General features: G+C 50.8%; 1 protein-coding gene across 1 annotated transcript in view; it reads right to left on the bottom strand.

Annotated features, from left to right (window-relative positions):
- DNAH2 (dynein axonemal heavy chain 2) overlaps positions 1–12197 on the bottom strand; it is a 187912-nt gene that overhangs the window by 33250 nt on the left and 142465 nt on the right. The window contains exons 55-62 of the mRNA XM_058183311.1: positions 11378–11545; positions 11109–11269; positions 10386–10525; positions 4690–4837; positions 3120–3259; positions 2731–2941; positions 2520–2636; positions 294–435 (exon numbers count right to left, since the gene is read on the bottom strand). Of these exons, the coding sequence (XP_058039294.1) occupies positions 294–435; positions 2520–2636; positions 2731–2941; positions 3120–3259; positions 4690–4837; positions 10386–10525; positions 11109–11269; positions 11378–11545 (1227 nt within the window). The remainder of the gene's footprint in view (positions 1–293; positions 436–2519; positions 2637–2730; positions 2942–3119; positions 3260–4689; positions 4838–10385; positions 10526–11108; positions 11270–11377; positions 11546–12197) is intronic.

Raw genomic sequence — 12197 nt, 5'->3', positions numbered from 1 at the left:
TGAGCGCGCACGCGGGGGTGTGTGTGCTCCCTTCGCTCGCACGTGCCCCGTCCGCGCATGGCCCCGGGTCTTCTGTGCATGCGCTTTGCTCGTGCGCTCAGCTTGAAAATGTGCCTCGACAGGATGGCATAGCAGCAGAGCCAAGTCACGACTACCGGTACGGGCGAACCGGTTCGAACCGGCTGAATACCATCTCTGCATCCCACCCATCTCTCCAGGATCCACCCTCAGAGGAACTGTCCACCGCAGAGGACCCATTTGGACCTCAAGGTGGGTTCCTGGGGACCTCTTACCTAGCTGCTTCTTAGCTTCCGTCCAGGTGGGCTCGTTGCCCCGCAGGATCATGACGGCCTGCATCACGGTCTCTACCAGAGTAGGTGGCCGGCCGTAGGACTTGATCTCCGTCAAGTCCTTCTTGTTGAGGGACTCCAAAGCCTGAGGAGGCACAAGCATATTCCAAAACTCATCCCCAGCTTCTCCCCAAACCTTCTATGGTGGCCCTAGAGCAGAGGTGTCAAACTCGATTTCATTGAGGGCTACATCAGGATTGTGTCTGACCTTGGAGGGCCGGTGTGTGGGGGCGGGCAGTGGTGTGAGTGGCCATGATGGGCCTTTGAAACAGGCTCAAGATGTATTTTTTCCCCTTCTCTTCTTTCTTTCCACAGTTCTTTAGTGTAACCAGCTGACTGTTGGGGGCGAGTTGTTGGCCCCAATGGAAAGGGTGCACAACTTGGGTATCCTCCTGGATGGGCGGCTGTCATTTGATGATCATGTGGCGGCCGTATCCAGGAGGGCCTTTCACCAAGTACGCTTGGTTCGGCAGTTGCGCCCCTTCCTTGACCGGGATGCCTTATGCACGGTCACTCACGCTCTGGTCACGTCTCGTTTGGATTATTGCAATGCTCTCTACATGGGGCTGCCCTTGAAGTGCACCCGGAGACTGCAGCTAGTCCAGAATGCAGCTGCGCGAGTAGTAACGGGAGCCACTCATTGCTCCCATGTAACACCACTACTGCGCAGTCTGCACTGGCTACCTGTGGTCTTTCAGGTGCGCTTTAAGGTTTTGGTTACCACCTTTAAAGCGCTCCATGGCTTAGGGCCCGGGTACTTATGGGACCGCCTGCTGTTACCTCATGCCTCCCACCGACCCGTACGCTCCCACAGAGAGGGCCTTCTCAGGGTACCGTCCGCCAGACAATGTCGGCTGGCGGCCCCCAGGGGCAGAGCCTTCTCTGTTGGAGCTCCTACGCTCTGGAACGAACTTCCCCCTGGCTTACGCCAAGTGCCTGATCTTCGGACTTTTCGCCGTGAGCTGAAAACGCATCTATTTATTCAAGCGGGACTGGCTTAAAAGTTTTACTAAATTTTAATTGGGGTTATTTATTAATTTTAGTGTTTTAAACTTTTTAAATGTTGGCCACTTTTGTAATATGCTTTGTTTTAAATTGTTTTAATTGTGTATATTGTGGATTTTATTTTGGCTGTACACCGCCCTGAGTCCTTCGGGAGAAGGGCGGTATAAAAATCTAATAAAAAATAAATTAAAAAAATAACCATTTTCCTATCTCTTCTACCAACCAGATATTACGGGCAAACATTTATTACTTATTCTTTACACTCCGCTAAACTTTTTATTTCTAAATTTATACCCCACTGGTTAACAGTAACTTGCTTGTCCAGGCAGAGAAGCTATTTATACTATTGTATTTTTATTATTTCACTAATAAATAAAAATGCAATAGCATTAAATAACGTGCTCCTACGAGATATAAGAGCAGAGATAAGTTTCCAGGATGGGTAAATAGGAACGGCTGTGAATTATAGATTGTCGATTAAATGGACCTACAGTATGTAAAATCTGGCATTAAACTGTAATATTAACACAGGATGTGGCTTGTTTTCTATCCAGATCAGGTACTTACTTGAGGCTACATAAATGTAATCCAGTCCAATCCAGTCCTCCTGCAGCATTCTGCCGGCCGAAAACGGGCCATGTGAAGGCCATGCACGGCCCGCTTTTGGCCAGGAGAGTGCTGCTGGAGGCTTGGGAGGCCGAAAACGGGCCGTGTGAAGGCCCTGCACGGCCCATTTTTGGCCAGGAGAGTGCTGCTGGAGGCTTGGGAGGCCGAAAACGGGCCATGTGAAGGCCCTGCACGGCCCATTTTTGGCCAGGAGAGTGCTGCTGGAGGCTTGGGAGGCCGAAAACGGGCCATGTGAAGGCCATGCACGGCCCATTTTTGGCCAGGAGAGTGCTGCTGGAGGCTTGGGAGGCCGAAAACGGGCTGCACGGGGTGTTTTGGTCTCCCCGGCCTCCAGCAGCACTCTGGTGGCCAAAAATGGGCCACACGGGGGCCGCGCGTGGCTCCCACATGGCCCATTTTGGCCGGCAGAGACACCATGGGCCAGTCCTTTGATATTTCCAAGCTGGCCCCGTGGGCCAGATTTAACACACACACACACACCCCCGTGGGCGATATCCGGCCCACCGGCCTTGAGGGAGGTGTCCTCTTCTCACCTACCTTCATAGCTTCCTCCAAGGCAGGCAACGCTTCCTCCAGATCCTTCTGGGCATTGTCAGCCAACGCTTTGCACTTGATCTCCTCGGCCGCGATCTTCTCGCTGTTGGCCGAGACCGTCTACGGGAGAAGGAAAAGGGGAGAAGGGGATGACGACGACGCCCATCACGGGATCGGATGGGAAACGGGTGGCAGCCACACCTCGAAGGCTCACCTTCTGTTGTTCATCGGCTTCCCGCTTCTGCTGGACGATGATCACTAGGTATTCCTCGCACTGTTTCTGGAATTCGGCCACCTTCTTCCGGGCCTCCTCCAGCTCCAGGGTCATCACTTCGACTTTTTCTCGGGTCTCGTCGATTTTGAAGAGGCCGTTGCGAAGTTTGTTGGCCTGTTCGGAAAGCTCTTTCCGTTTCTCGGCCAGAAGTCTGCAAAATGGGTGGACAGGAGAAGGCTCGTGCTGCAGGGACCTCTGTCTGAGTCCTGGATCACTTGCAAGGGCTGTCCGGCCCTTTGACTCTCCTGTCCCCAAACTGGGGTCTTTCTCTTGGGAGGAGGGAGTATTCCACCATCCCGCCTGCTGAAAGCCCCAAATCCCCCCCTTACTTCTTGTAGCCAGACACCAGCTCCAAGTAGTTGGTGGGGGTCACGTAGTTATGGCGCCGGAGTTCCAGCAGCATCTTGTGAGAGTATCTGGCCACTGACCAGTGCATGGTGACGAAGATTTTAGCCACTCGTTTTTGCATCTAGGTAAGAAAGTGAGAGTACAGAATAATAGAAGGGATTGTGGAGGTCATCTAGTCCAAGCCCCTGCTCAAGCAGGAGACCCTACACCAAGGGGTCTCCAAACTCAGTAGCTTCAAGTTGCCTGGATTTCAATTCCTAGAATTCCCGGAGCCTAATGCATTCCTTTCGATATGTACACCCGTTGTGGCTATCTTACTCTCTTGTAATCCCTTCCTCTGCAAACTCTCTGCTCTAGAGGGGAGGAAAAAATAATATAGGCATGGCTGGCTGAGAAATTCTGGGAGCGGAAGTCCATAAATCTTAAGGTTGCCAACTTGGAGACCCCTGCCCTATACCATTCCAGACGAATGGCTGTCCGGTCTCTTCTTAAAAGCCTCCTGTGATGGAGCACCCACAACTTCTGGTGGCAGGCTGTTCCACTGGTTAATTGTCCTCACTGTCAGGAAATTCTTCCTTAATTCCAGGTTGCTTCTCTCCTTGATGAGTTTCCACCCTTTGCTTCTTGTCCTGCCTTCGGGTGCTTTGGAGAACTGGTGGATCCCCTCTTCTTTGTGGAAGCCTCTCCAATGCTGGAATACTGTTATCATGTCTCCCCTAGTCCTTCTTTTCATCAAACTAGACATATCCAATTCCTACAACTGTTCTTTGTATGTTTTATCCTCCAGTCCCCTAATCATCTTTGTTGCTCTTCTAGAGAACTCTTCTAGAGTTCCAACGTATTTTTATATCGTGGTGACCAAAACTGGACGCAGTATTCCAAGTGTGGTCTTACCAAGGCCTTATAAAATGGTATTAACATTTCACGTGATATGTATCCCCGTTGTGGTTTGCTTACTCTCTTCTAATCCCTTCCTCTGCAATCTCTCCACTTTAGGGGGCAGGAGGAAAAAAACCCAGGCATGGCTGGCTGGGAAATTCTGGGATCTTACCAAGGCTTTATAAAGTGGTACTAATACTTCACGTGATATGTATCCCATTGTGGTTTGCTTACTCTCTTCTAATCCCTTCCTCTGCAATCTCTCCACTTTAGGGGGCAGGAGGAAAAAAACCCAGGCATGGCTGGCTGGGAAATTCTGGGGTCTTACCAAGGCTTTATAAAGTGGTACTAACACTTCACGTGATATGTATCCCATTGTGGTTTGCTTACTCTCTTCTAATCCCTTCCCCTGCAATCTCTTCAGTCTAGGGGGTAGAAGAACAAAACCAGGAATGGCTGGCTGGAAAATTCTGGAATCTTACCAAGGCCTTATAAAGTGATATTAACACTTCACGTGATCTTGATTCTATCCCTCTGTTACTGCAGCCTAGGATTGCATTGGCTTTTTTGGCAGCTGCTGCACACTGCTGGCTCATTATTTAAGTGGTTGCCCACTTTCTCTCCCTGACATGTTTTGCAGGATCCCCTCTTGGATGGGCGGTGGGCTCTCACCGTGTCGAGGCTCCCCTTTTCCACCGTGCCCAAATCGACGCCTTCCAGATACTTCTCTGCCACCTCCAGCAAGGCTTCCTTCGGCCACTCCGAGAACCAGTCGATGGTGGTGCAGTTCACCAAAGCAGGATACTGGCGTATCCGGTTCCTGGGGAAGAACAACAGAATGAGTTGGAAGGGGTTGTTGTGGTCCGCCAGCAGCCTGCGGAGCTGGCAACGGAGTCAGAAAGCAGTGAGGTTGAGGAAGAACATGGGCCAGTCCTGGAGGCTGGGAAAGGCCCGGATGAGGGCTCTGCGTCGGAGGCAGAGGTGGGGCCAGGGCCGTTGGGGAGTGAGGTGCGGACTCCGGAGCCTCCAGAGGCTGACAGTAGTGAGGCAGAGGAACAGGAGGAGCCTGTTCCTAATGCACGCATGAGAAGAGCTGCCAAAAGGCAAGAGCAGCTCAAGCAAAGAGGACGACTCAGGAGTAGGGCCAAGAGATGATTGGCCCCTCCCATAAGGCTTAAAAGACCAGCAACGGCATTTGGGCTCTTTGCCGGAAAACAATGTTGATAGCTTCATCTTCTTGCATTTATTTTTGTTCCAGTGACTTCTGAACATTTGCCAAGAAAGGCCTTTGGCAGTTGGCCTAATTGGACCAAGGTTTGCAATAGGACTGAGGAATTTGTGTTGGGAGGAATTTGTTTTAATTTGAGTTGAACGACGCTGGGAATGAAGTAATTCTCAGCTGTTCGAATAAAGTTTGTTTGTTTTTACACTGACTGAGGTTCCTACTACCTACTTGGGCCTGAGTCACAACACCTTGGAGGTCTTCTAGTCGAACCCCCTGCTCAGGCAGGAGATCCTATACCAGTGATGGCGAAACTTTTTGGCACTGAGTGCCCAAACTGGAACACGCGTGCATGTGTGTGCATGTGTACGCGCCGGAGCACGGGAACCCCAAAGACCAGCTGGCTGGTGTGCATGTGCACCAGCCAGGCTTTGGGTTTCTGGCACACACATCCGTGCCAGCTAGCTGATCTGGAAACCTGAAGATCAGCTGGCCGGCGCGCACATGCCTGTTGTTTAGCTGGTTTTGGCCATTTTTCGAGCCATTTTCAGGCCATTTTTCAGCTGTTTTTGGGCAGGCCAAAAATGATCTGAAAAATGCCCTGAAAACGGCCCAGAAAATGGCCTAAAACCTGCCTGGTTTTTTTTGCCATTTTTCGCCATTTCTCAGGCTGTTTTCTGGTGCTCCAGCGTCCGTGAAGACCAGCTGGCAACGGCGTGCACGCCCACAGAGAGGGCTCGGTGTGCCACCTCTGGTACACGTGCCATAGATTTGCCATCAAGGTCCTATATACCGTTTCAGACCAATGGCTGTCCAGTCTCTTCTTACAAACCTCCAGTGTTTAGAGCACCCACAACTTCTGGTGGCAGGCAGTTCCCCCGTTTAATTCTTCTCGAAGTCCGAAAAAAATTCTCTTTAATTCTAGGTTGTATCTCTCTTCGATGGACTTCCACTCCTTGCTTCTCATCCAGGATAGAAAACAGCACAGCGGTGTTGTAAGGGACCTGGGAGGTCTTCTAGTCCAACCCCCTGCCCAGGCAGGAAACCCTACACAATCTCAGTCAGATGGTTATCCAACATTTTCTTAAAAATTTCCAGTGTTGGAGCATTCACAACTTCTGCAGGCAAGTCGTTCCACTTATTAATTGTTCTAACTGTCAGGAAATTTCTCCTTAGTTCTAAGTTGCTTCTTTCTTTGATCAGTTTCCACCCATTGCTTCTTGTTCTACCCTCAGGTGCTTTGGAGAATAGCTTGACTCCCTCTTCTTTGTGGCAGCCCCTGAGATATTGGAACACTGCTATCATGTCTCCCCTAGTCCTTCTTTTCATTAAACTAGACATACCCAGTTCCTGCAACCGTTCTTCATATGTTTTAGCCTCCAGTCCCCTAATCATCTTTGTTGCTCTTCTCTGCACTCTTTCTAGAGTCTCAACATCTTTTTTACATCGTGGCGACCAAAACTGGATGCAATATTCCAAGTGTGGCCTTACCAAGGCATTATAAAGTGGCACTAACACTTCACGTGATCTTGATTCTATCCCTCTGTTTATGCAGCCCAGAACTGTGTTGGCTTTTTTAGCAGCTGCTGCACACGGCTGGCTCGTATCTAAATGGTTATCCACATAGCAAGAGAGAAAAACAGCTTCCCACCAGCGCTCCAGAGACCCCCACTCCCCACGAGCGGGTTCGAGCACCCGCTAATGCTTTCCACAGCTGGGAGGGGGCTTCAAAGACTACGGTTAGTCCTCGACTTACAAAACCAATCTTTGTTGCTAAGTGAGACAGCGGTCGTGAGTTTTCCCCCCCTGTTACGACCTCAACTGCTTGTCTGAAGGTTTCGCCCATGAGAAGCAGGACGTCGCAACCGTCATAATTTGGATCACGTTGACAGTGGGGAATGTTGAACGGTCGTTTAAGTGTGGGAAAACAGTCCTAGGTCACTTTTTTCCAGCGCCGTTCTAACTCCGAATGGTCACTAAACGAACGGTTGTCCTTTGAGGACTGCTTACAATTAGGGTTTTAGAATAGACCAGAGCTGGAAGGGACCTTGGAGGTCTTCTAGTCCAACCCCCCTGCTCTAGCAGGAGATCCTATATATTGTTTTGATGAGGCCCAATTCACGATGGCGAACATATGACACGCGGAGCCATATTGGTGGGCACGTGAGCTCAGCTCTGGCACACACGCGCACGCCAGCCAGCTGATTTTGGGGCCTTCTGGGCCCACCGGAAGTAGAGAAACAGGCTGTTTCCTGCCTCCGGAGGGTCTGGGGGGGTGGGGAAGACCGTTTTCACCCTCCCCAGGCTCCTAGAAAGGCTCCGGAGCCTGGGGAGAGCAAAAAAATGGCCCTTACTGGGCCCACCGTGCCATCGCGTGCCAAAAGCGGGGGAGTGCGGGTGTGTGTGTCGCGTGCACATGTGCAGGGCTGGGATGCGTAGAATTATGGGTGTGGGCACGCACACGCACGACACCCACCCCCCCCCGTGCGACCCCTGCTTTTGGCACGCGATGGCAAAAAAGTTTAGCCATCACTGACCTACAGGCTTCAAGCTGTCCTTATGGGTTCACTTCATTTGGGGTCAAGGCCTCGCTGATAATTTTTTTTTTTAGTAAAAAAGTTTTATTTTCATTTTCCAACAACCTATTCAATATACAGTCTCTTATTCAACATTGGTCATTAACTTTCATTTGTTACTTATTCGGACCTGCCCAGCTACCACTTCCTTCCTTAACAAACCTTTCTCTACTTTCTTCTACTTTCTTCATCCTTCCTCTTCTCCTTCGCTTTTCTACATCCTCTCCTCCTTCCCTACTCTTCTCTTCCACCCTTTCTAACCCTCTCTTTCCCTTTCTTCTTCCTCTCCTTTCCCCCTCTTCTACCTCTCTCTTTCCTACCTACTTTCTTCCTTCACTCCCTCCTCTCCCTTTCCATTCCCTTCTGAAATGGCAGCTGAGCAGCCCCGCTTTCATTTCAAATTATTTCTATTTCTTAATTACATATCTTCAATCATTCCTTTACATTGATCCTTCATCTCCCCTCTCCCCTTCCCCTCCTCCCCCTCCACCCACCCCCTGAGACTTCCCAGAACAAAGTACAGGGTATAAAATTAACAAGGCCTCGCTGATAATTTTGATGGGAGAGACTCCCCACCTGCCTCCACCCCGCCTCAACCTGAGGTCTGCCTCCAAACCCATCCTCCACGTTTCTCCCATTCACCAGGCCTGTGGCTCTTTGGCCACCAGATGTCGCTGTTGCTCCACGCCGAACCTTCTCCCCACCTGGTCTAGATGCCGTCCGTCCCCCCCCACAGACCTCACACCTCACCTGAAGGGCCCAGAAAGCCTCACCTGAAGGGGTCCTAGCAAGTAAAGCGCACAGGGGCGGGCGGGCCCACCTGATCGCCGGACCTACCGGTACCGCCGAACCGATCCGAACCGGCTGAATCCCAGCCCCGGTCTCAGGCCCAGAAAGCCTCACCTGAAGGGGTCCCCCACGGGACTCAGGCATAGCACGACGTGCAGGTTGTTCCGGACTCTTTCGATCAGGTAGGCAAACATGCTGTCCTGACTCTCCTGGATGCCCTCGGCCCGGGCTGCGTCGATGATGTGGCTTTGGATCTGGGGGAGGTGGGGGGGGGGAGAGGAGGAAGGAGGAGAAGATCATCATCCAGTTTTGGTTGTCACGATATAAAAAAATACGTTTGAGATTCTGGACAGGGTGCAAAGAAGAGCAACGAAGAGGATTAGGGGACCGCAGGACAAAACATGGCGAAGAACAGTCGCAGGATTTGGGTATATGTATGAAAAGAAGGACTAGGGGGGGGGGACATGATAGCATCTTCCAATATTTGAGGGGCTGCCCCAAAGAAGAGGAGTGGGGTCCACTTATTCCCCAAAGCCTCTGAAGGCAGGAGAAGCAGCAACGGATGGAAACTAATCAAGGAGAGAAGCAACCTGGAATTTTCTGACAGTCAGAACATTTAACCAGTGGAATGGCTTGCCACTAGAAAGGCTCCGGAGCCTGGGAGAGCAAAAATGGCCCTTACTGGGCCCACCGTGCCATCAGCGTGCCAAAAGCGGGAGTGCGGGGTGTGGGTGTCTGCGCGCACATGTGCAGGGCTGTGGGGAGAATTATGGGTGTGGGCACGCACGACACCCCTCCCGTCGACCCGCACTGGCAAAAAGTTTAGCCATCACTGACCTACAGGCTTCAAGCTGTCCTTATGGGTTCACTTCATTTGGGGTCAAGGCCTCGCTGATAATTTTTTTTTTAGTAAAAAAGTTTTATTTCCATTTTCCAACAACCTATTCAATATACAGTCTCTTATTCAACATTAGTCATTAACTTTCATTTGTTACTTATTCGGACCTGCCCAGCTACCACTTCCTTCCTTAACACAACCTTTCCTCCTCCCTTCTCTACTTTCTTCTACTTTCTTCCTCCTTCCTCTTCTCCTTCGCTTTTCTACGTCCTCTCCTCCTTCCCTACTCTTCTCTTCCACCCTTTCTAACCTCTCTCTTTCCCTTTCTTCTTCCTCTCCTTTCCCCTTTTCTACCTCTCTCTTTCCTACCTACTTTCTTCCTTCACTCCTCTCCTTTCCATTCCCTTCTGAAATGGCAGCTGAGCAGCCCGCTTTCATTTCAAATTATTTCTATTTCTTAATTACATATCTTCAATCATTCCTTTACATTGATCCTTCATCTCCCCTCTCCCCTTCCCCTCCTCCCCCTCCCACCCCTGAGACTTCCCAGAACAAAGTACAGGGTATAAAATTAACAAGGCCTCGCTGATAATTTTAATGGGAGAGACTCCCCACCCGCCTCCGCCCCGCCTCAACCTGAGGTCTGCCTCCAAACCCATCCTCCCCGTTTCTCCCATTCACCAGGCCTGTGGCTCTTTGGCCACCAGATGTCGCTGTTGCTCCACGCCGAACCTTCTCCCCACCTGGTCTAGATGCCGTGTCCCCCCCCCCCCCAGACCTCACACCTCCCCTGAAGGGCCCAGAAAGCCTCACCTGAAGGGGTCCTAGCAAGTAAAGCGCACAGGGGCGGGCGGGCCCACCTGATCGCCGGACCTACCGGTACCGCCGAACCGATCCGAACCGGCTGAATCCCAGCCCCGGTCTCAGGCCCAGAAAGCCTCACCTGAAGGGGTCCCCCACGGGACTCAGGCATAGCACGACGTGCAGGTTGTTCCGGACTCTTTCGATCAGGTAGGCAAACATGCTGTCCTGACTCTCCTGGATGCCCTCGGCCCGGGCCGCGTCGATGATGTGGCTTTGGATCTGGGGGAGGTGGGGGGGGGGAGAGGAGGAAGGAGGAGGAGATCATCATCCAGCTTTGGTTGTCACGATATAAAAAAATACGTTTGAGATTCTGGACAGGGTGCAAAGAAGAACAACGAAGAGGATTAGGGGACCGCAGGACAAAACATGGCGAAGAACAGTCGCAGGAATTGGGTATATGTATGAAAAGAAGGACTAGGGGGGGGGGACATGATAGCATCTTCCAATATTTGAGGGGCTGCCCCAAAGAAGAGGAGTGGGGTCCACTTATTCCCCAAAGCCTCTGAAGGCAGGAGAAGCAGCAACGGATGGAAACTAATCAAGGAGAGAAGCAACCTGGAATTTTCTGACAGTCAGAACATTTAACCAGTGGAATGGCTTGCCACTAGAAGTTGTGGATGCTCCCAACACTGGAGGTTTTTTCAGCCAAGACTGGAATGTCTGAAATACTAGCAGGTCTCCTGCTTGAACAGGGGGTTGGACTAAAAGACCTCTAAAGGTCCCTTCCAGCTCTGTGATTCTCTTAAAATTGGGCAAAACAATTGGGCTAGGCCAGGGGAATGCTCGGCCCCGTGTCACACACCTCCTCGAACTCATCCGGTTTGTAGAGGTTGGGTACTTCTCCAGAGCTCAGGATGTTGTTGATGTCCTCCAGGAAGCACTCGTCCGCTATCTGGGTGTCCACAAAGAGGAAGGTGGTGGGTTTCAGGTCGACCCCGGTCTGCCGGTAGAGCTTCTTGATGTCTGGAGAAGGAGAAGGAGACCTTTGGCGTGGAGCCCACCAGCAAGGCCTCCTGAGGAGGACGTGGAAGAACATCCCTTGGCCTCCAACGAGGTGAGGAACAGGCTCACCTTCGCGGAATTCTTGTTTGCGGTACTGGCGGGAGACCTCGATCTGGAAGGTGTAGTACTCGCAGATGGAAGAAGCCAGGCGTGCCAGGCTCTGGCGCCCGCTCCCTCCGATGCCCACCAGCAGCATGTTGCCCCGCGGCTGGCTGATCACGCGGACGATGCGGGTGACTGCGAGAGAGGAGGGGGGAGAGAGTCACCGAAAGGGGGGACAAGCGACCTCGGACCAGCCATGATCTCCAGAAATTGTGGGATGCTCCATCGCCCCACTTCTCTGAAGGGGTAGGGGGTCTCCTGCCAGAGCCAAGGGTCAGACTAGAAGACCTCCAAGGTCCCTTCCAGCCCTAGGATTCTAGGATTCTGTATGAGATGGGTGAAATAGATGAGAGAGAGAAAGAGAGACAGAGATGATAGACAGACAGACAGACAGAGGGAAAGAAAGAAATAAGAAAGAAAGAAAGAAAGAAAGAAAGAAAGAAAGAAAGAAAGAAAGAAAGAGATGATAGACAGACGTATGATAGATGGATGGATGGATAAATGATCGATAGAATGATAGAATTTTAGAAAGAAAGAAAGAAAGAAAGAAAGAAAGAAAGAAAAAAGATGATAGACGTATGATAGATGGATGGATGGATGGATGGATGGATAGATAAATGATCGATAGAATGGTAGATAGAGAGATAGAGAGATAGGGAGAGAGATGATAGACAGACATATGATGGATGGATGGATAGAAATAGATATGGATGATAGACAGATAGAATAATAATAATAATAATAATAATAATAATAATAATAATAATAATAATAATAATAATAATAA

This window comes from Ahaetulla prasina, chromosome 4 (genome assembly GCF_028640845.1).
Source record: "Ahaetulla prasina isolate Xishuangbanna chromosome 4, ASM2864084v1, whole genome shotgun sequence".
Taxonomy (NCBI): domain Eukaryota; kingdom Metazoa; phylum Chordata; class Lepidosauria; order Squamata; family Colubridae; genus Ahaetulla; species Ahaetulla prasina.
This window is presented reverse-complemented; position numbering and strand designations above follow the sequence as displayed.